We start from the raw sequence: 22164 nt of genomic DNA on the forward strand, positions 1-22164 counted from the left end.
GGTTGGTCTGGACTACAGTTCCCTGCTATCAAAGTTCTACACAGTTCCAAGATCTCCATGCCCGGCTCACGGGTTCCATCTCCATGCTCTTGTGAGATCTCTAGCTCTGCAGCCGGGTCCGTTCCTACCTGCTCCAGCATGTCCTTGGGAAGGTCCTCCTGCTCGTCCATGGTCAGGATGGCTCTCTTGATCTCCACATTGCTCAGCTTCAGCCTGCAACGCAAAGACATCCATGTCAGCATCATAAGATAGAGAGGTGGACTTCGATGCACTGCTTCCTGGCATGCAGCAGAGTCAAAAACAGCAGGTAGCTGACAGTTAGCCTAGCCTAGCGTAGCCTCTTAGGTTTGGCTAGGCTAGGTTAGGCCATAGTCTAGCCTCTTAGCCTAACCTAGCCTAGCCAAACCTAATATAGTCCAGCCTCTTAGCCTAACCTAGCATAACCTAGCCTAGCAGCCCAAAGTACCAGGCTCTGGATCCTAGTCACAGTGACACTTCTGATCCATGTAGCTGCAGCTAGACTGACCCTGTTGACCGGGCTGACTGTGCTGGAACTAACATTAGGGTCCCAGCTGGCCGCCTCCTCTGGGTAGAACTCCTCTGGCAGCAGCTCTCTGCCTCTCTGCCAGGAAACCTAGGAACCAACAGCTTTACAGCACCAGGTTCTCTGCATGGACTGGCTCTGTGCCAAGAGGCCCTGCCGTCTGCGGCCTCGGCCCCAGCCTCCAAAACACCTCCAGGACTGCGGCCTCCAACAACACTACAGCCTCTGACACACCTCAGCCCTGCAGCCCCAGCCTTTAACAGACCCCACGACTTCCAGCCTCTAGCCTCAAAACATACCTCAGCCTCCCAGCCTCAAAAACACCTCCAGACCTCCAGTTACCAGAACATGCTGGACCGAGCCACCAGGCTGAACCGCTCACGGTCCAAACACCTGACCGCACGACTCTAATGACGGCCAATGAGACTTCACACCCACACGAGTACCATTGATCATACTTTATATGTAATTCATGCATAGGCCAAGACTGACAAGATACGTTTACCCAGACGCGTGCCAAAGCCTACACTCAGGTCCGCAAGCGAACCACCATCAAGACCACACTGTAAATAGGCCAACTGAAGGAGACTCTAAATACAGGAAGCCATATAAATAGTCGAATCCTGGAAAGTTCTATTTCCATTCACAGCGGCAGGACCCAGAACCATGACCCAGTAAGCACGGGAGAACAAGACACAGGCGCTGCTGTGTTTGTGGTGGTAACCGTGGCGACCAGGGGAGGAGAGGGAGAGAGAAGCTGGACATGGTTCCTGGCTAGCGTCACACTAACAGAAACACACTGGAACACACATTAAAACAATCATCCACCGCTGATCTTTAAACAGACAGTCAACTGTGAGCGATGATTCGAAACCGTCCAGATTCCGTAATCCAAGTCGATGTAAGCAGAGAATTGTCTATGGTGCAATAATTTATTGATGTAAGCTGGCCATGAATATTAGGAGAGAGAGAGTGATTTGGGGAACAGAGACTGTAACCAGGCAAAGAAAACTGTGTGAAGAGAGAGGGACAGAGATGGAGAGAGACGGAGAGATGGAGAGAGAGAGACGGGGAGAGAGAGAGAGACGGAGAGATGGAGAGAGATAGAGAGACGGAGAAAGAGAGAGAGTTAGGGAGGGTTGTGTGTAGGAAAGTAATGTACTGACCTTGAGAGGAGGATGTTGCAGTTTTGGGCACGGCGTCCGTCGATGACAGACAGTTCCTTGACCTTTTTAGTGGCCAGAGCATCGTCCTCGGACTCTTTCTGTTAGAGAAGACCATCCAGGGAGAGAAATCAGTAACAGCCGCAACTACAGAACCGCCACAACCACTGTGCTGTGTACCGCGGACCAGGATCCTCTCAGGTGCAATGACATGTCACATTTGGTCTTTCTTAACCAAACCCCATGGAAATAAAACATTCTCCTGGATCTGGACAGCTTCACGACAAGGTCCGTTTTACACAAAACATGTGGCGTCTCATTTACAGGGAACGAGGTAAAAGGATGTGTTTGGACTGATTCTTCTTACAGGGATGTTCTGAACACAGCTGAAGCTTGTGGCTACATGACTGTGCCTTCATCCTTGTGGTAGACACACCCTTACACACCCTTGTGTAACCACACACCCGTACGTACACACACACACACACACACCCCTGCCCAGGGCTGTCTTGTTTAGGGACAGAAACAAGTGCTTTTATGAAAGGCTCTTCAGTTTCATCTCCTGTTGAATCGTATTAGGGCCCTAAAAACAATGGTGCTTGGTATCCAGGCAACAGAGGAGCTAAACACATGCACGCATGCACGAGAAAGAGCGATACCTTCACACCCAGTCTTCTGTTTCATTCCTTCTCTCTCTTTTTCCTGTCCCTCCCCTTTCAGTTTCTTTCTCTCTCTCTTTCAGAAATGCTGGCGGAGAGTCGAGATTCAGAGAGCGAACATTAAACAAGATTCCTCTCTAGGTGAGAGCTGTGCAGAGCAAGATCTGGTCCAGCTGTGCGTCTGACAAAGTGGGTGTGTGTGTGTGTGTGCGTTAGACCACAGGGGATCTGTTCTTCTTCTGTGTCCTACACTCCGATAGTAAGGCAGTGATCAGTTTTAGGAGCACACAAATCGGGCACTGTTTAAGTCTTTCAGGGGATAGCTGCGTCATCTCTTCTCTCGTGTCCTCTTTTATTTAGACAGCATGGAAGGCCTTCCACACGTGGGCTGAACAGCTCAGAGATCAGCCAAACCGGGTTCTGAACCCCGGGTCTCTGGGGGTATGTTAGCCCCTCGCAGCCTGAGCTAAAGGCTCCCTCGCAGCCACTCTCAGCCCCTCCTTCCTGCTCTGCGAGCCGACGGCCTGCCACAAGACCTATTAGGGCTGCTTACAGCCAGACATCTTGAACTGCTCTCCAATAAAACTGGAACCGATCATTCAGCTATGCCCCGTTCTTTGGACGTTTATTCCAGACGACATCATCCTGCTAATCTTAGAGCAGGAAGATTATACACAGACACTCTCTCGCTGTGACCCAGACACACACACAGGAAGTTCTGCTACCACAGTGAGTAGAGGTTCTGATGGAAGCCAGGGCTGTGGTACTGTTTAAAGGCAGACAGACAGATGTGTTTTGTTGTGCAGAGCCAGGTAAAGGTTGTGGATAGGTTACTCACCTTGGTGCTGAGTACAAACTCCTGTGAGGCGGGGCAGGAAGGAAGCAGGGAGAGGCAGCATTCATTAGAACAAGCATGCAGTAGCCAATGACAGCATCGACGCAGGCCAGTTCAGCGAATCAACAACAAGGGATGAGTTTTGTGAGGAGAAGCAGAGGGAGGTGGAAGTCAGAAAGCTCAGATGCATATTAACGTTTCACACAGGGAAATTACAACAACAAGGTGCCAATGCATAGACTGTGGAAGCTCTAATCTATTATGGTACATATCTACATTTACATTTACATTTACATTTAGTCGTTTAGCAGACGCTCTTATCCAGAGCGACTTACAGTAAGTACAGGGACATTCCCCCCGAGGCAAGTAAGGTGAAGTGCCTTGCCCAAGGACACAACGTCATTTGGCACAGCCGGGAATCGAACTGGCAACCCTCTGATTACTAGCCCGATTCCCTCACCGCTCAGCCACCTGACTCCCTATCTAGGATCTGATGAAGTAAACAAAGATGGCCGCCTAGGGATTTTCCTCTAGTGAACTGCTGCTGAATGAAGCCTTGCGATACCATCCTACCTGTCCAGATGAAAAAGCAAGCTGGATGACTAACCAGCACAGGCCCAAAGCAAACCTGGGTCTGTACTATAAGGGAATCTGGTGTCATGTTTACATGAACACATTACCTCCTCTGTGGCAAACTGGAAACAGAGAGATAAATTGAACACACCTAGTATTGCCTGAGTAGTATTGTCTGAGTATTGCAGTAGACTTTGCTTTAATGAAAGGGTCCTAGAAGTATGGAACACAGTTCTGGAATATTCAAAATTCAGGCTACAGAATAGTGTTTGTAGAATGTGTTGCCGAGTGGGGTTCTAGACCTTTGGAGAAAAAGGTTTTGGAATGTTAAATGGCTGGGTCCGGTTGTGTGTTTAGCAGTACCTGCTGTCTCTGGTAAGCTGAGAAGGTCTTCTCTATGTCCTCCAGATCCAGGACCTTAAACACCTTAAGGTCGTCCACATCGCTCCACACTGTCCCCTCCAGCTTGTTCTGCAAACACACACATCCTCAGTCACATGTCTGCCTCTCACAGTGGTCCTGCTTCTCCATGGTTACTGGACACCGGGTCCTCCCCTGCCCTCACAGCGCTAACCTCAGCCAGCTTGGCCCAGTTGAAGGACTTGAGGGCGTTGGAGGGCTGGGGAATGTTCTTCTTCTTCATCCCGGGGCCCAGGGGGGCTCCGGGAGGAGGGGGCACACCGAAGCAGGCCATGCCCGGGGGAGGTGGGGGTCCGCCAGGCGGAGGAGGAGGAGGTGGAGGAGCCCCTCCAGGAGGTGGTGGAGGAGGAGGGATGCCAACCATGGGGGGAGGAGGAGGGATGGGCCCTCCTGGGGCCCCCGGGGGGAGGGGTGGGCCCCCAGGAACACTTGGCCTCTGGAACCAGGGAGAGATTGACACAGTTAGTTTGACATTATTAGCTCCATTCACTCAGTTAGTATGCTACACCTTCACATTCCACAGCTCATTCAGTAAGTACACTAAATCAGTTAAGGCCAGTTTATGGTTGTGCAGCACATGAGTGACAAACCTGACCTAATCCAGACACTAGTTTGATGTTTGCCACATCCTAAAATGTGTGAAACGACAGGCAATTTCTCATATGCCAAACAGAAATAAAGCATCATTTGGCCTTTAGTGAGGACAGGGCAGATATGGATATCCACTGTGTGTGTGTGTACTGTGTGCTTGTGGTCATACTCTGTTAGTACAGAACAGCTACAGTACATCATGGCAGCCCTCTGGTTGCAGCGGAGGCAGCTCCGGTTAACATTCGCTGTTTTGGAGCTACAGCAGTCAGCCATGTTGTTAATGCATCACCGTACTGTACAATCACACATCCTCTATGCACTGAGTAAGAGGAGGAGAGAGACAGAGAGAGAGAGAGAGAGAGAGAGAGAGAGAGAGAGAGAGAGAGAGAGAGAGAGAGAGAGAGAGAGAGAGAGAGAGAGAGAGACAGAGAGAGAGAGACAGAGAGAGAGACAGAGAGAGAGAGAGAGACAGAGGGAGATAGAGACTGTATGGATGGTGTGACGTACAGTGTTGAGCTCATGCAGCCTGGCCGACAGGTCAGCTACTTGCTGTTTGACAGCCTTGTGTTCGCTGCTCTCCCTCTCCAGCTTCTCCTTCATCTTGTTGAGCGTCTGCATCACATCCTCCTTCTCCTGGGTCTTAGCGTCACACTCCCTCTCCTTCTTCTCAAACTTCTGCTGCAGCTCGTGGTGCTCTGCAGGAGCACACACACACACACACACACACACACACACACACACACACACACACACACACACAAGCACAGACAGACACACAGACAGACACACACACACACACAAGCACAGACAGACACACAAACAGACACACGCACAGAGAATTCTTAGAATAAACATTGTTCCACAGTCTCCATAGGTCTTGGTCACAGTGGGGGCCATATGAGGTTCCTAGAAACCTCATAAATCTTAGATCAGCTGGAATTAAAAAATGAGCCACAAAGCTTCATGGAAACTCACCTCGGGGAAATCATATCTCATAAGATAAACCTTTCCACTTCATCGATGTGTGCGTCAGTGTATATGGGAGTGTGTGTGTGTGCTTTTTTAGGTTGTGTGTGTGTGTGTGTGTGTGCTTTTTTAGGTCACGTGTGTGTGGTGTGTGTGTGGTGTGCGTGTGCGTAGGTCTGTACCTTTCCTCATCTTCTCCGCCTGTTCTTTCCACTGCTTCACTTCATTCTCGTTGACCAGCCTGAGGTCAGACACACAGGCAGGGAGAGAGGCTATAACAGGACACATCAGAACAGTACCTGGGCCCTGATAGTGCAGTTAGAGCAGTGTGGCCCACACAACACACACACACACACACAGGAGTGTGAACCAGTGGTCACAGCTAGCAGCACGTCACAGCTAGCAGCACGTCACAGCTAGCAGCACGTCACAGCTAGCAGCACGTCACAGCTAGCAGCACGTCACAGCTAGCAGCACGTCACAGCTAGCAGCACGTCACAGCTAGCAGCACGTCACAGCTAGCAGCACGTCACAGCTAGCAGCACGTCACAGCTAGCAGCACGTCACAGCTAGCAGCACGTCACAGCTAGCAGCACGTCACAGCTAGCAGCACGTCACAGATAGCAGCATGTCACAGCTAGCAGCATGTCACAGCTAGCAGCATGTCACAGCTAGCAGCATGTCACAGCTAGCAGCATGTCACAGCTAGCAGCAGGGACTCTGTAAGCCTTCTACCGCTCCACACAGCCTCAATAAAACCTCCCTGATCCCCTCATCAAGCTCCCTAATGCCCATGACTAGTCCCCTAGACCCCTAGTCTCTAGGCCCACTACTAGCCCAGTGTTGAGTCAGACCCCATATGGATCTCACAACCTGAAACCTCCCTGATCTCTGTCCGGGTGTCCTCCCTGGATTAAAGGGTCAGGATTTTGTTTTGTTTTAGAACAGATTTTTTCTCTCTAAATCGCAGTAAGACCCACCTAGAATGATTTGTGGGGAGCGTATTAGAGGACCAGAGCAGGAGCAGCTGTAGGCTGTCCTGGTATCTACTCCCATCGTACAACCGATCATGTGACCAGCTTGTATTTCCCTCCCCCGGGCTCTCCCCCCCCCCCCCCCCCCCCCCCGTCGTCGTCGTCGTCAGATATAAATCAAAGATCAGACATGTTCCGAAGCGTGTCATGTGCGCTCGGTGTGTTCTGCGAGTGTGTGTGTGTGTGTGTTGTGAAGGCGTGACAGGCATGTGGTGTCCCGTCTGTGTCACTTACATCCGCACCACATTCTTCACGTTGAAGTTCTCCAGCGGGGTCACGTCGGGGTCGTGACCTTTGTCGTTCTGGAGGACGATCTGCTGGACGATGCGGTCCAGTAACAGCCAGTACTGAACCGTGTTCCCACTGCGCTTGTCTGGGGATGGAGGGAGAGGCCATCATCATCATCATCATCATCATCACAAACACTGCACCATGCAGTCACTCGTGTGAAGGCCAACAACAACACGGTACAGAGACACACAAACATGCACAATTCCCGTACACTTAACTCTCAACGCACAACTAACCCTGTGGGGAGAGGAATACCAACCATAGTCGGAATTCCTGCTTACGTGTCTGTGTGTGTGTTTGTGTGGGTGTGTTTGTGTGTGTGTGTTTGTGTGTGGGAGACGAGCTAGGGAGGACCGCAGGTTAAGAGCAGGGTAGCAGTGGTCCTCTAGGACGTGTGTGTGATTTATGGCTGTCCTGTTCTCTGAGGGAGCCCTAATCACCCAGCTGTCAGAGCAGAGTGATCCGACGGGCTGGGGCCAGCCTGGGGAGGCCGGAGACTGGGCCAAGTCTGGAGGTGAAAAACAACATTTCCTGACCAGGGTGTGGAGCCTTGGGGTTTGAGGGTCTTATGACTGAAGCTAACCAGGCATGAGAGGAATGCCGTGAATCTGATAAGGTTACGTGTGAGTCAATATGTGGAAAACGGAACACAGACACACAGTACGGCGAGAGCTTGACTAGATGGATGTGGAGTGTTCTGGAATACAATCACAAAACAACCGTTGGATACTTTAGTGGAACTAGGGGCGTTGCCCTGATTGGTGGGTTACCGAGCTAGTACCAGGAATTCTGACAGTGTCCAGGTACCAAATCGTTTGAGGATTTCATAGCCGCTTTAAAGATGCTGCAGATTCTTGTAAAGATCTTTGAAGGTCGTGGGAGAAGATGTTTTCCCAGGATGCATGAGCTCGAGTTCTCACAAAGTGCGTGTGTGTGTCTGTGCTAGGGTGTGTTTGTGGGTGTGTGAGTCTGTGTGAGTCTGTGCTAGTGTGTGTTTGTGGGTGTGTGAGTCTGTGTGAGTCTGTGCTAGTGTGTGTTTGTGGGTGTGTGAGTCTGTGTGAGTCTGTGCTAGAATGTGTTTGTGGGTGTGTGTGTGTGTCTGTGCTAGTGTGTGTTTGCGGGTGTGTGTGTTAGAGTCTGTGCCAGTGTGTGTTTGTGGGTGTGTGTGTTAGAGTCTGTGCTAGTGTGTGTTTGCGTGTGTGTGTGTGAGTCTGTGCTAGTGTGTGTTTGTGGGTGTGTGTGTTAAGAGTCTGTGCCAGTGTGTGTTTGTGGGTGTGTGTGTTAGAGTCTGTGCTAGTGTGTGTTTGCGAGTGTGTGTGTGTGAGTCTGTGCCAGTGTGTGTTTGTGTGTGTGTGTGTGTGTGTGTGTGCGTGTGTGTGAGGGTTCTTACGAGGCATGAGGAGACAGTGCTGCAACACAGACATGAAGTGTGGCTGAGCGTCAGTGTGGCTCATCTTCTTCTTGATCAGCTCAAACACCTGGGTGGCGCTCTTCGTGTCGATGTGGACCTGCAACACAGAGAGACGCGTCACCACCAGCTTCCTGTCCAGCTTCCTGTCCAGCATCCTGTCCAGCATCCTGTCCAGCTTCCTGTCCAGCACCCTGTCCAGTATCCGCTGGAAAGGAACATAAGGGAACTTCCCGAGCTTCAACTCACGGTATCAAAGCGTTTGGAAAGGGCCAGCTCATCTTCGTTCCTCAGCATCTCAAAGAAGTCCAGATGCCTGAAAACAGAACAGCACAGAAGTGCGTGAGGTCCAGAACGTTTGAGACGCTGGTGATGGGAGCTGGTGAACAGCGAAGGACAACAACGGCCTGACTTACCGGTCTAACGTTGAGTTGTCATGGGAGCGCAGCTTGTCGATGATGGGCTGAATGCCCAGCATGAGGAACTCGTAACGGAGGTGGATCCTGAACTCCAGGCTGGACTGTAGGGACCACACAACAGAGGAGAGGGGATGAAGAGAGGGAGGAAGAGGGAGGGAGGGATGCTCAAAGAGGGGAGGAAGAGAGGGAGGAAGAGGAGGGAGGGATGCCCAAAGAGGGGAGGAAGAGAGGGAGGAAGAGGAGGGAGGGATGCCCAAAGAGGGGAGGAAAAGAGGGAGGAAGAGGAGGGAGGAATGCTCAAAGAGGGGAGGAAGAGAAGGGAGGAATGCTCAAAGAGGGGATGAAGAGAGGGAGGAAGAGGAGGGAGGGATGCTCAAAGAGGGGAGGAAGAGAGGGAGGAAGAGGAGAGCTCACCTCCCCGGCTCCCTGGCTGAGGACAGCATTGATGAAGGACATGATGGCCGTCTTCAGGTTGACCTCGTCTCTATAGCGACCAGTACTCCTGTCCAGGTCGTTCAACAGAGTCTGGAGACAGGTGAGAGAGAGTAGAGAGAGAGAGAGAGAGAGAGACACAGGGAGAGATCAAATAGAGAGAGGTATAGAGAAGACAGTGAGAAAGATAGAGGAGTGAAAGAGAAAGGGAGAGAGAAGAATGAGAGAAGAGAGTGAGAGAAGAGTGAGAGTAAGATAGAGAAAAAAATTTAAAGAGAGAGACAGAAAGAGAGACGGGAAAAGAGAGAGATATAAAGACAGAATCCAGCGTCAGACAAGTGTCACATGTTCACTTTTCAGGGTCCATGTTCAGTTATGAATTGTGACGGTAACCAGGACAGCTTTTCTACCTGGAACCTGGTCCTCTCTGCAGCAAACTTCTGGTAGTGTAGCATGGCCTCCAGGATCTTCTTATGGCCCCCGGGGACCAGACACACGGCTCCCATGATCTCCAACACCGCCACCTACAGACCAGGAGGGGCAGGAGGGAGCAGAAACACAGACAAGGGAGGAGAAGAAGAAAGGAGGGGAAGAAAGAGAGTGAGTACGAGGATGAGGAGTGAAGATGAAACAAACAAAACCAAAAAAAACAGTGAAGGATATGAAAACGATCTCTGGGTACAGTCTATAACCCTCCATCAGTCCACTTCCGGTGCCTACCTTGGTCTTGACGTTCTCTGTGGCGAGGCTCTGGGCGATGATGTTGATGCTCTCGGAGTGAGACAGGACGTGGGCCCGCCCCTGGGAGTTGTTCATCAGGGCCTTGATGCAGCCAATCAGGGAGGTGTGGATCTGGGACTCGGTGGTCTCGTAGTCCATGCTCTTCAGGAAGTTCAGGATGCAGGTCAGACCGTCCAGGTCAATGAACCGTGTCACAAACCTGGGAGAGGAGAACAGGTCAGAGGGTACGTGTGTGTGGCAGGGTGTGTGTGTGGCAGGGCGTGTGTGTGGCAGGGTGTGTGTGTGTGGCAGGGTGTGTGTGTGGCAGGGTGTGTGTGTGGCAGGGTGTGTGTGTGTGGCAAGGTGTGTGTGTGGCAGGGTGTGTGTGTGTGGCAGGGTGTGTGTGTGGCAGGGTGTGTGTGTGTGTGGCAGGGTGTGTGTGTGGCAGGGCGTGTGTGTGGCAGGGTGTGTGTGTGTGGCAGGGTGTGTGTGTGGCAGGGTGTGTGTGTGGCAGGGTGTGTGTGTGTGGCAGGGTGTGTGTGTGTGGCAGGGTGTGTGTGTGTGGCAGGGTGTGTGTGTGTGGCAGGGTGTGTGTGTGTGGCAGGGTGTGTGTGTGGGAAGGGGGGTTTGTGTGCATGTGTGCATGTGTGTGGATGAGGGGGGGTGTTGTGTGTGTGTGTGTGTGTGTGTGTGTGGGGGGGGGTTGTGTGTGTGTGTGACGGGTGTACCTCATGGGCTGTGTCCTCAGGGCCGTCTTCAGACTCTCTATTGTCTTGTTTCTCTCCTCCTCATCCTCCTTCTCCAGGGCCAGGAGAGTCTTCCTCTGGAGAGCAGAACACCAGGGCTTCAGGTTCACATCAATAAACAGTCAAGGAAATCGAATCACTCATTAAGCCTGCGGTCAAATCATGCTGACTCATTCGTTCGCCCCCCATTCACTCCCTCTCTCCAACACACACACAAACACACACACACTTACGGCAGCCATGGAGTTGAGCTGGTCAATGTAGAACTCTGGCCAGCTGGTTGCTCCCTTGTTCTCTTCCTGTTCCTGAGAACACACACAGAAAGTTAGCTCTAAACATGGATAACACACACACACAAACAAATCAAATTCGGGCATACCTACAATGATCTAATTAGGCAATATATGCTAAGTATTTTTGGACCAAACTGTCTTGGCCAAACATTGCAGCTTTGTGTGAGTGCTTCAGTGAAAGAGAGGGATGGTTACACACTCGACTACACAAACAGACTTCCTTTCATACAGACTCGGGCTTTCCCCTCAGTTAGGGAGTTGCTGAGCTGGACAGGAATGAGGTCACTTATAGTGGCTGCAACATGTGAAATACTGCAGTGCTCTGTCAAACTTCTTTGTGTTAACAAACTGGTAGCTATGGCTAGATGGATCGTGTCAGGTCAAAGCTCCGTGTGTTAACACAGCTAGCTGTAGCTAGCTAGATAGCTCAGGGCAGACACAACCACTGCCTTTTTAACACAGCTAGCTGTGGCTAGCTCTAGCCTGTGTTAAAAGGCTGGTAGCCAGCCCAGGACAGACAGACAGACATTCCCAGAGTGTTCGGGAGGAGAGCAGGAATATGATCTGAAGCTAGGGCTTAGGCACTGGGCAGGTTTGGCTCCTGTGTTAAAAGCTCCAATTGGAAAACAATGTTGTTAATCGAGGGAGAAACCCAGCAGGGCAGCTTTGATGTACTGACTGGTGAAAACTGGGGCAGGGGCACTGAGGGGGCAACAGGGTGTGTGTGTGTGTGTGTGTGTGTGTGATCGGGATTGTGTGTGCGTGTGATCGGGACTGTGTGTGTGTAGTCTTGGCCAAATGTTTTGTCTGGCAGACCTGATTAAAGACCTTTCTCACAGCAAGCGAGGACAGATCTGTTCTCTCTCTTTCTTGCATACACACATTCTCTGTTTCTCTCTCTCTCCCAAATCCCCCCCCCCCCCCCCCCCTCCCCCTCTCTCTCTCAGCGCTCTGTCCAGCTGCAGAACCAGCTCGGTAGTTTCAACTGCAATGAAAATAGTTCCCACACAAATCACCAGAAACTCCCATTTTTAGCTTGTAACTAATACACACACATTCTTTCTGTCTTTCTGTCTCCTTCTCTCCTTACCTTCTTTTTGCTGCAGTAGATCTGCCACTTCTTCTCAGCAGGCAGAGCAAACATGGCTTCTCTGTGTTTCTCTGTCAGGTCCAGCTCATCCTGGAGAACAGGAGAGGAGAGAGGAGAGAACAGGAGAGGCAGAGAAGAGGAGAACAGGAGAGGCAGAGAGGAGAAAGGAGGAGAGGGAGAGAGGAGGAGAACAGGAGAGGAGAGAGGAGGAGAACAGGAGAGGAAGAGAGGAGGAGAGGAGGAGAACAGGAGAGGAGAGAGGAGGAGAACAGGAGAGGAGAGAGGAGGAGAACAGGAGAGGAGAGAGGAGGAGAGGAGGAAAACAGGAGAGGAGAGAGGAGGAGAACAGGAGAGGAGAGAGGAGGAGAACAGGAGAGGAGAGAGGAGGAGAACAGGAGAGGCAGAGAGGAGAAAGGAGGAGAGGGAGAGGAGGAGAACAGGAGAGGAGAGAGGAGGAGAACAGGAGAGGAGAGAGGAGAAGAACAGGAGAGGAGAGAGGAGGAGAACAGGAGAGGGAGAGAGGAGGAGAGGAGAGAGGAGAGAGGAAAGAACTGGTCATGTTACACACGTTTGATAATATTATAGCATGGTGACATTCTCAGAGGAAATCTGGTTAAAAAAAACTACACTTTGAGTCATTCACTAAGTTATGCTGTTTTACTTTTTGATCAAAGTAGCAGATCAGAAAGAGCTCTTCCAATAGGGTCTTAAGGTCTCCTCAGTGACTGCATCTCAGGCCTGGGACCACCAGACTCCCCCTGGATTGTCTCAGCAGATCTCAGGGGAACGTGAATTCCAATGGACAGCCCTAACAACCTCTCTCTCTCTTTCTCTTTTCCCCTGGAGCCCTCTATCAGCTGAGACACACACACACACACCAGAGACTGCGTAGACCTCCTCAACAGACAGCATGAAATATGCTGGCCATAAACCATCTTACACACACACACACACACACACACACACACAAGTTACAGTCAGGGCTAAGTTAGGCAGCGTGACCAGGCATACCAGAGAGACAACATCATGGCCAGATGCCCTCTGGTCTCTCCCCCCTCCCCTCTGCAGAGCCAGATTGTGCTTCCAGTCTCTCCAGGCAGTTTGTCCTGCAGACCCTGGTCAGACTGACAGCCAGAGCCAAGCCTCTTTAACACAGCCTGTCTTCTAACGCAGCCTGTCTTCTAACGCAGCCTGTCTTCTAACGCAGCCTGTCTTCTAACGCAGCCTGTCTTCTAACACAGCCTGTCTCCTAACAGCCTGTCTTCTAACGTGCCCGTCTTCTAACACAGCCTTTTTTCTAACACAGCCTGTCTCCTAACGCAGCCTGTCTCCTAACACAGCCTGTCTCCTAACACAGCCTGTCTCCTAACGCAGCCTGTCTTCTAACGCAGCCTGTCTTCTAACGCAGCCTGTCATCTAACACAGCCTGTCTTCTAACGTGCCTGTCTTCTAACACAGCCTGTCTTCTAACGTGCCTGTCTTCTAACACAGCCTGTCTTCTGACGCAGCCTGTCTTCTAACGTAGCCTGTCTCCTAACACAGCCTGTCCAAGACGGGGAAGGTTTTGCCTTCATGCCGCCTCGCAGCTCTGCGTTGGAGGTTTGGACACGGAAGGAGGGGGTCACTGTTGTTGTACCGGAATGAATCCGGCAGCAGAGGTGGTCACAGAGCTGAATTGACGTCTGGGTGAAAAGAAGAGCCGGCATGGCGGGACTACACACACTAGACACACTGACGTCACGCCTCCGATACCGGAACACCTTTGTTTGGTTCACTGTTAAATAGCAAAGTCTGCAAAACTAGGGGTCTTTTTTTACGGAGCTTGATTCTCCTTCCCCCTCCCTGCACAGTATTCTGGCCTGATCCTAGCCTTCTCCATGGTGCAGTGATACTGCAGGGCCCAGACACTCGCTTTCCCATCAGCCCTCCTCTAGACTTTGTTTCTTCTCCCTCTCCCTCTCCCTCTCCCTCTCCCTCTCCCTCTCCCTCTCCCTCTCCCTCTCCCTCTCCATTCACCCCATCTCTCGTTTTCCCCCTACTCTATGCAATTTTCCGCCTTTCTCTCTCCCTCTGTCACTATGCAATTAGTCTCTTCTCCTCCTTTCCCCAGTCTATCTCTCTCTTTCTCTTCTTCTTGTCCTTTCCCCAGTCTCTCTCTCTTCTTCTTGTCCTTTCCCCAGTCTCTCTCTTCTTCTTCTTCTCTCTCTGCTGTGCTCCTCATTAGCTGTGGCCAGAGCATGTTGTGCTGGTCTGTGGAGTTTCCTGCAGGGTCCCTAGTTAGTCTGACAGAGTTAGTTTGACATCTCGGCCAGTCCCATTGTCAGCTCCACGGGCAGGACACAAAGACACCAGCTGGTTCTCAACAGGACGTCCGATAGGCCACAGCCTGGTGGCGAGAGGGACTCTACTGAGCGCGTGCAGACCCGCTAGGGGCCTAACTGTAGCAGTAGTGAGTTGGGGGACAGGACTGAATCGAGTCACGCGCTGGTGGGCCTGCACACACACACATACATGAGCGTACAGACACGGAGACACACACACGCTGGCGATCCCAGTCATGCAGTGAGCGGGTCTGCAGAGCTCAATGAGTTGGGCTGTTATTGTCTGTCAGCAGCCAGACTCTTTCATGGATCATTAGCTAGAACAACAACCACACAGCCGGCCAGCCAGAACCAGTAGCCAATCACGGTCTCTCCTCAAGAGTAGGGACCCTCCAAGCCCTTCCCCCTAATCTCTACCCCTCTTTACTCCACATGTTCATACCATAACATGGTGTACAGGAGAATATGGTCTGGAGGGTTAGTTGATTATATAATTTCTCTGTGTTGTTGATGTGCTCCACACAGCTCTACGTATGAGGGAGCGCTGACTGAGCTGACACTGGGGAAACCACTCCTACGTGTGTGTGTGTGTGTGTGTGTGTGTGTGTGTGTGTGTGTGTGTGTGTGTGTGTGCGAACGTCTGTTTGTCTTTCTGTGTTTGAAGGAAAGAGCACACACCTGGCTGTCCACCAACATGGCTGCCATCCAAGCAACATGGCAAAAAACTACAACCAACATGGCCCCCGTCCACATCCCTCCCACTAGCGATTACATCCGTTTAATACCTGAAGAGCTGGTGATTAGACTATCTGCATCCCAGATGGCTGACTGTTAAAGTAGTCCAGCCACAGAGAAAGACCAGCAAGCCAGTGTAGCAGTCAGCAATACAGAAGGCCACACAGCAAAAGCAACTAGTTCATTTGACACCAGCCGTGTTTATTTGGGTCAAACCCATGAGAGCGGACCTATATAGACACTCGACGAGGGAAAACGAACAGTCCCGTGTTTTCAAACCAACACAGGGTGGGGATGAGGGGCGATACGTACCACCAGCTCGGTGAACATGGCGTCCAGTTCTTCGGAGGGCGGCATGGGCAGAGCGGGCTCCAGGCTCTGCAGGGTGAAGCCGCTGTCGTGGCGGAGGCGGTACGTGATCTCGGGGTGGTCGCTCCCTTTGAAGCAGCAGAAAATGACGGAGGACAAGCCCCGCCCGCCACGCTTGCGGGGCGCCATGGCAACGGCTGGCGGCAGCGGGAGCTGGCAGGAAGCCGGGCTAGGAAGCGTTACCGTCGGTTACCGCGGCTACCTGGGGGAGGGGAAGAGGAGGCGATCCGTTAGTTAAAGAAAACTGAAGTCTGTCTTTGTCTACGAGCAACAATAACTACATAGAGATGGACACATCTAAAGCACAGCTCGGTCAGATGATCGATGTCACCAGAGAGGAGAGACCAGTGATGGTGAAGTGAGGGAGAGAGTTTGGAGACTGATTCCAACGTGAACTCCCACTGTTTCTTTAGAAAGGTCGAAGTAGAGGGAGAGACAGATAAGAGAGAGAGAGAGGAGGGAGTCAGAAAAGGAAGAGAGAAGAGGAATGACACAGAGAGCGTGTTTAGCAACCACAGAAAGGTAAAACCCAGTCAGTCATCTGCGGTGCCAGGCAGTGCATTCTGTAATGGGTCAGACGGCGGGCAGTGTGTGTGTGTGTGTGTGTGTGTGTGTGTGGGGGGGGGTGTGTTTGTTTGAGCTTTATTCACTCTTACTCAGTGAAAGATTGACTTAGAGGTAGATTTGTCTGTCAGCATGCCTAACGTTTGTGTGTTTGTGTTTAGAATTCAATGTTCTCAACACAGCAGGGCCATAGCAGCTTAGAACTGTCTTCCAAACACCCAACAAAGTGACCTTCTTCTCAGAGTGCACACACACACACACACACACACACACACAGCAAACAGTTAACACTCTCACTCAACACATTCTCACTCTACTCTCACCCACAGACGATAAAACTGATGTATAAGAAACCACCAGTCTTCAGTCATGGTACAGTAGTGACACATAAAAGACACTTCTACACACATACTTAGAGACACATACAACAGAAGAAAATAAAGTGAAACATGTTAAACAAGTTTCTCAAATCAAAAAAAGAATATATATATGTTAAATTACCTCTATTTTCAGACATGTTGTTTTATCTCTGCCAGGGTCTGGCTACAGTTCACAAACCCCCACCAGATACACACACACACACACACACAGCCCCTCCCTCCGCCCCTGATGTATACTGGCAGAGTAGACGGGCAAGTGGACGTGGAAGCTGAGTGGTGGATGGCTTCCTGAATCAGTCTCCCTGTACCCTAAAAGACAGGGTAGGAGGAAGGAAGGAAGGAAGGAAGGAAGGAAGGAAGGAAGGAAGGAAGGAAGGAAGGAAGGAAGGAAGGAAGGAAGGAAGGAAGGAAGGAAGGAAGGAAGGAAGGAAGGAAGGAAGGAAGGAAGGAAGGAAGGAAGGAGGGAAGGAGAGTAGGAGTGAAGTGGGAGAGAGAGAGGGAATTGATGCAAATCTATTCTTTGACACTGAAGTATTTTCCTTTCCCTTTTCTCTTTCTCGCCCTCCACCTCCCCCCTTTCTTCCTCTCTCACTCCTTATTTCCTCCCTGACGGCACTTCAAAGGCAGGGAACAAAGAATCCAACTGAAAAATTCTCCAGAGGAAGTGGTGGTTTTAATATTGTCCGTTTCAAAGAGCAGCTTGCAGCGATCACGATGGTGATGGTAAGACTGCCTCCTCTACTCCCGAGGCAGCTCTACCTGCCTCCTCTACTCCCGAGGCAGCTCTACCTGCCTCCTCTACTCCTAAGGCAGCTCTACCTGCCTCCTCTACTCCTGAGGCAGCTCTGCTTGCCTCCTCTACTCCTGAGGCAGCTCTACCTGCCTCCTCTACTCCTGAGGCAGCTCTACCTGCCTCCTCTACTCCTGAGGCAGCTCTACCTGCCTCCTCTACTCCTGAGGCAGCTCTGCTTGCCTCCTCTACTCCTGAGGCAGCTCTACCTGCCTCCTCTACTCCTGAGGCAGCTCTACCTGCCTCCTCTACTCCTGAGGCAGCTCTGCTTGCCTCCTCTACTCCTGAGGCAGCTCTACCTGCCTCCTCTACTCCTGAGGCAGCTCTACCTGCCTCCTCTACTCCCGAGGCAGCTCTGCTTGCCTCCTCTACTCCTGAGGCAGCTCTACCTGCCTCCTCTACTCCTGAGGCAGCTCTGCTTGCCTCCTCTACTCCTGAGGCAGCTCTACCTGCCTCCTCTACTCCTGAGGCAGCTCTGCTTGCCTCCTCTACTCCTGAGGCAGCTCTACCTGCCTCCTCTACTCCTGAGGCAGCTCTACCTGCCTCCTCTACTCCTGAGGCAGCTCTACCTGCCTCCTCTACTCCCGAGGCAGCTGTGCCTGCCTCCTCTACTCCCGAGGCAGCTCTACCTGCCTCCTCTACTCCTGAGGCAGCTCTATCTGCCTCCTTTACTCCTGAGGCAGCTTTGCTTACCTCCTCTACTCCTGAGGCAGCTCTATCTGCCTCCTCTACTCCTAAGGCAGCTCTACCTGCCTCCTCTACTCCTGAGGCAGCTCTGCTTGCCTCCTCTACTCCTGAGGCAGCTCTACCTGCCTCCTCTACTCCTGAGGCAGCTCTACCTGCCTCCTCTACTCCTGAGGCAGCTCTGCTTGCCTCCTCTACTCTTGAGGCAGCTCTACCTGCCTCCTCTACTCCTGAGGCAGCTCTACCTGCCTCCTCTACTCCCGAGGCAGCTCTGCTTGCCGCCTCTACTCCTGAGGCAGCTCTACCTGCCTCCTCTACTCCTGAGGCAGCTGTGCCTGCCTCCTCTACTCCCGAGGCAGCTCTACCTGCCTCCTCTACTCCTGAGGCAGCTCTATCTGCCTCCTTTACTCCTGAGGCAGCTTTGCTTACCTCCTCTACTCCTGAGGCAGCTTTATCTGCCTCCTCTACTCCTAAGGCAGCTCTGCTTGCCTCCTCTACTCCTGAGGCAGCTCTACCTGCCTCCTTCGCTCCCCTCATATCCTCCTAAATACAAACAATGAACCAAGAGGCACGCACAGAGTGTGCTGGGGTAAGGGAGATTATGTACGCGTGTGTAAGACAGTACATCTTTAATGTTGAGGCTGCACATTCAAATCTCTTATAACCACCATGAGCTATATTAATCTCTGTATCTGAAATGCACGCGCCTTCCCACAACGTGATGAACCAGGAACAACAACTGGTGCTGGGACATGAAGCTGCCTACATGCCTGTGTAAGGCTGGGGCCTGTCTGCTGGTCCTGCCCGGTGAGTCAGGCAGGGCGTGGATGCAGGTAATACAACACACACACACACACACAAGCATGTATGCAAACGCACACACAGATACACACACACAGATGCAAACACACCTACACACACATCCGTGTCTTCCTCAGTCAATCCACACACTCCTACAAAGCCACACTGGCTGATGTTCCTGCTGTCAGAAGAGAAAGGGTAGCTGTTGAATTATATGATCATCTTTAGGCACAGCCAATAGGAATGACTGGTACTGACATGGTCATTTGAACACAGCCTATAAGAAGGAATGCTCCAGACATGGTTATACTAACAGCCAATAGGAATAACTAGTACATGGTCATTAACATAGCCTATAGGAAGGACTGGAACAAATATCAGACCGACAGGAAGGAACAGTCAGGCACCACAACATCCAGTTTCCTGCTTAGAATCTATAGTTCCAGGGTTTGTTCAGAACTATCAGACTAGCCCACGACTGTCCATGTTCCCCAGAAGTCTTCACCAGACATGCGACCAGCTCAGAACATCTAAACAGATAAACACAGGAAGTAGACACCCAGAGATTTGACTGGAACGTGCAGATTTCCGCATTCCACAATAATATGCAAATAAGGACATATTTGGGAAAAAATGGTGGTTGCTAAATCTACTGTAGTCTGGTCTTCATCAGACTGAAGTAGAACCGTATCTGGGTTCTGATTTAGACAAATCTGGACATATGTACAAAAGTTGGTGATTAGATCTTAACACGAATGTCACTTTCAACATCATAGTAAGATGACAGAGCTAATTCTAGACAAGGAGACAAGAACCTTGTATCTTTCCCATGATCCACATGTCATTAGTGTGTAAAGTGTGTGTGTGTGTATAGTGCGTGCGCAAGTCTGTAACATATCGGCTCCAGATGTCAGAGATGATAACTTGAGCTGAAACACTCTTTATCCTGCACACACACACTTTTCCAAGAGCTAAAACATACTCCTCAAACATGCATGTACTCTCATCCACATACACCATACAAAGACAATGATGATTGCTTACTGTCTCTCTATGCTATTGTTCTCAAACCAGTCTGTTACTGATGATGGTTGGAGGAGATTGTTCTACCCTGTTATATACTCTATTCTGTTAACAGCTAGAAGGATGAAGAATGTTGATAGCCATTCCCAGACAATGACTGAAGCCGATGAAGTTGAAAAAAGAATGACGCTAATTGGCTGGTTAGTTGAGAAGTGAATGAAGCGGATTAGTTAGCTGCTCGGCAGTAGATGAAGTGATTGGTCAGCATTTCAGCGGTGAAGAAAGAGGATTGGTTAGCAGCTCAGTGGTCAAAGACAGTGTAGTCTGTTCAAGTATGGAGTCATCGCTGAATAGATGTCACATATCCTGTACTTAACAGACCACTGCACCACCCTAGCCAGATATAGATGCTACATAATGTGTGTGTGTGTGTACAGTGGTTATGAATAGAGATGCTGTATTATTTAGCCAAATATAACTCTTATTCCTCTTAAGAATCACTGCAGCAGATTCACCAGAAGCATCAGGCTGACAATGTTAGAAGGAGCCAACCTCCCATCCCACCTCCCCCACACACACACACACACACACACATCATCACCTGGCACGGTCATGGTCTAAAGCATGTCAGCGTCTTCGGCTGTTCGTCCTGTGCTCTGCGGGTTGGACAGGACATGCCCTCAGAGCTGCCGACAGGCTGAGTGTTTGTGTGTGTGTGCGAGTGTGTGTGTGTGTGTGAGAGAAAGAGAGAGAGAGATGCAGACAGCAGTAATTACCTCCTGTGGATGCAGTCCTGTTGATGAGGAGGTATGTAGGAACAGCCGCCTGTCTGCCAGACTACTGCTTGTTAACATATCTACCTCCAAGGCTAATGGACATTGTGTGCATGTGTGTTATATGTTTCTGCGTACAGTTATAGTACAGAGACTGAATATTTGATTCGGCACTGGACAATCATTATCTTCAAACTGGTGACATCATTGTATTGGGAGGTGGGCATCCCATAATTGTTGGAATATGTGAAGCGTGTTAACGGGAAAGACAGGGTGGGTTGACACACTCTCGTCTCTCTCTCTCGCCACATGCATGCACACACACACACACGCACACACACACACACACACCGCCTCAGGCTTCCCCCATGTCTAACCAAGCTCTCCCATGACGATCTGAACAGGAAAGAAGAAAAAGCAGGCCTCACAGAGTCCCGCCCCTGGTGACAGCCCCCCAGCAACCACGTCGATCTCTTTCATCTAGAACACACGCACCCTTCTGTGGCTTGAAGCCTGGAAGAACCTGGAGTCCTGATAAGCAGCGGGAGGCCACTCCGCAGCGGTCACATCTGGTCGGCTCTGTAGCTGCTCTACAGTGCTGAGGGAATCATCCCTTCATCCCTACTTTTCTCTCCCTCTTTCGCTTTTCCAGTCACATGTCCACACCACCCGGCCTCCAGCCTATTAGAACATGGCTTTTAAGCGAATCAATAAGCAATGATCGAACAGCTTGTGAGAGCAGAGAGATAGACAGCTGTATTGATTGAGTGGACCAGGTGGGCAGGGCAAGGCTGGTCAGTGCTCAGGACCAGGTCAACAGGATCTGGAGATGGACAAGACAGATGGATGGGCGGGCAGGCAGGCTGGCAGGCAGGCTGGCAGGCAGGCGGGCCAGCAGGCAGGCGGGCAGGCTGGCAGGCAGGCGGGCAGGCAGGCAGGCAGGCAGGCAGGCAGGCAGGCTGGCAGGCAGGCGGGCCAGCGGGCAGGCAGGCAGGCAGGCAGCTATTTACATAATAAACCCATCTCCGGACCTAATCAATGCACCACCAGATCAATAACTCAATCCCATCCAGGCTCAGAACTCGCTTACAGTACAGAAAGGTTATCTAACACACACACACACACACAGTGTGACCACGGAGAATACAGAGCAGCAGCTCCAGCCTGTCAGCTCCCATTAAGAGAGAGTGTGACCGGTGCAGTGAGAGAGCTGGGCCTACTGTTGAAACCACTGGGAGAGGAGAGGCGAAGAGAGGAGAGGCAAAGAGAGAGGCGAGGCGAGGAGAAGAGGACAGGTCAGTGAAGTAGACCAACAGAAATAGATCAGCAGCAGGAGATATGAGGTGCTACCAGAGCAGAGAGCAGATAAACCAGGTCACACGGCTACGTAGCTAGCTCAGAGTATTTGGGATTGATTTGATAGGGAGGAGGGGGGCACTATTTTGGGCCTCCCTGCTGAATGCCATGGGGAGAGATAAGTCACTAATTCACATGTCCCACTTCTCTACACCTAAACTGAAACACTACCTCGCTCCTACTC

At 51.2% G+C, this 22164-nt stretch overlaps 1 protein-coding gene across 3 annotated transcripts in view; it reads right to left on the reverse strand.

The window, feature by feature from the left end:
- Nucleotides 1-22164, reverse strand: part of daam1a (dishevelled associated activator of morphogenesis 1a) — a 38320-nt gene that overhangs the window by 7635 nt on the left and 8521 nt on the right. For 2 of the 3 annotated variants that reach the window (XM_047018357.1, XM_047018358.1), the window contains exons 2-19: nucleotides 15553-15811; nucleotides 12185-12274; nucleotides 11035-11106; nucleotides 10784-10878; nucleotides 10056-10275; nucleotides 9746-9859; nucleotides 9318-9428; nucleotides 8901-9004; nucleotides 8734-8800; nucleotides 8467-8584; nucleotides 7020-7158; nucleotides 5934-5992; nucleotides 5293-5480; nucleotides 4349-4630; nucleotides 4138-4245; nucleotides 3205-3225; nucleotides 1711-1808; nucleotides 129-213 (exon numbers count right to left, since the gene is read on the reverse strand). In XM_047018357.1, the coding sequence (XP_046874313.1) occupies nucleotides 129-213; nucleotides 1711-1808; nucleotides 3205-3225; nucleotides 4138-4245; nucleotides 4349-4630; nucleotides 5293-5480; nucleotides 5934-5992; nucleotides 7020-7158; nucleotides 8467-8584; nucleotides 8734-8800; nucleotides 8901-9004; nucleotides 9318-9428; nucleotides 9746-9859; nucleotides 10056-10275; nucleotides 10784-10878; nucleotides 11035-11106; nucleotides 12185-12274; nucleotides 15553-15738 (2157 nt within the window). In that variant the 5' untranslated portion in view covers nucleotides 15739-15811. The remainder of the gene's footprint in view (nucleotides 1-128; nucleotides 214-1710; nucleotides 1809-3204; nucleotides 3226-4137; nucleotides 4246-4348; nucleotides 4631-5292; nucleotides 5481-5933; nucleotides 5993-7019; nucleotides 7159-8466; nucleotides 8585-8733; nucleotides 8801-8900; nucleotides 9005-9317; nucleotides 9429-9745; nucleotides 9860-10055; nucleotides 10276-10783; nucleotides 10879-11034; nucleotides 11107-12184; nucleotides 12275-15552; nucleotides 15812-22164) is intronic. The other variant, XM_047018359.1, reaches the window with a different exon arrangement.

Source organism: Hypomesus transpacificus, chromosome 3 (genome assembly GCF_021917145.1).
Source record: "Hypomesus transpacificus isolate Combined female chromosome 3, fHypTra1, whole genome shotgun sequence".
Taxonomy (NCBI): Eukaryota; Metazoa; Chordata; class Actinopteri; order Osmeriformes; family Osmeridae; genus Hypomesus; species Hypomesus transpacificus.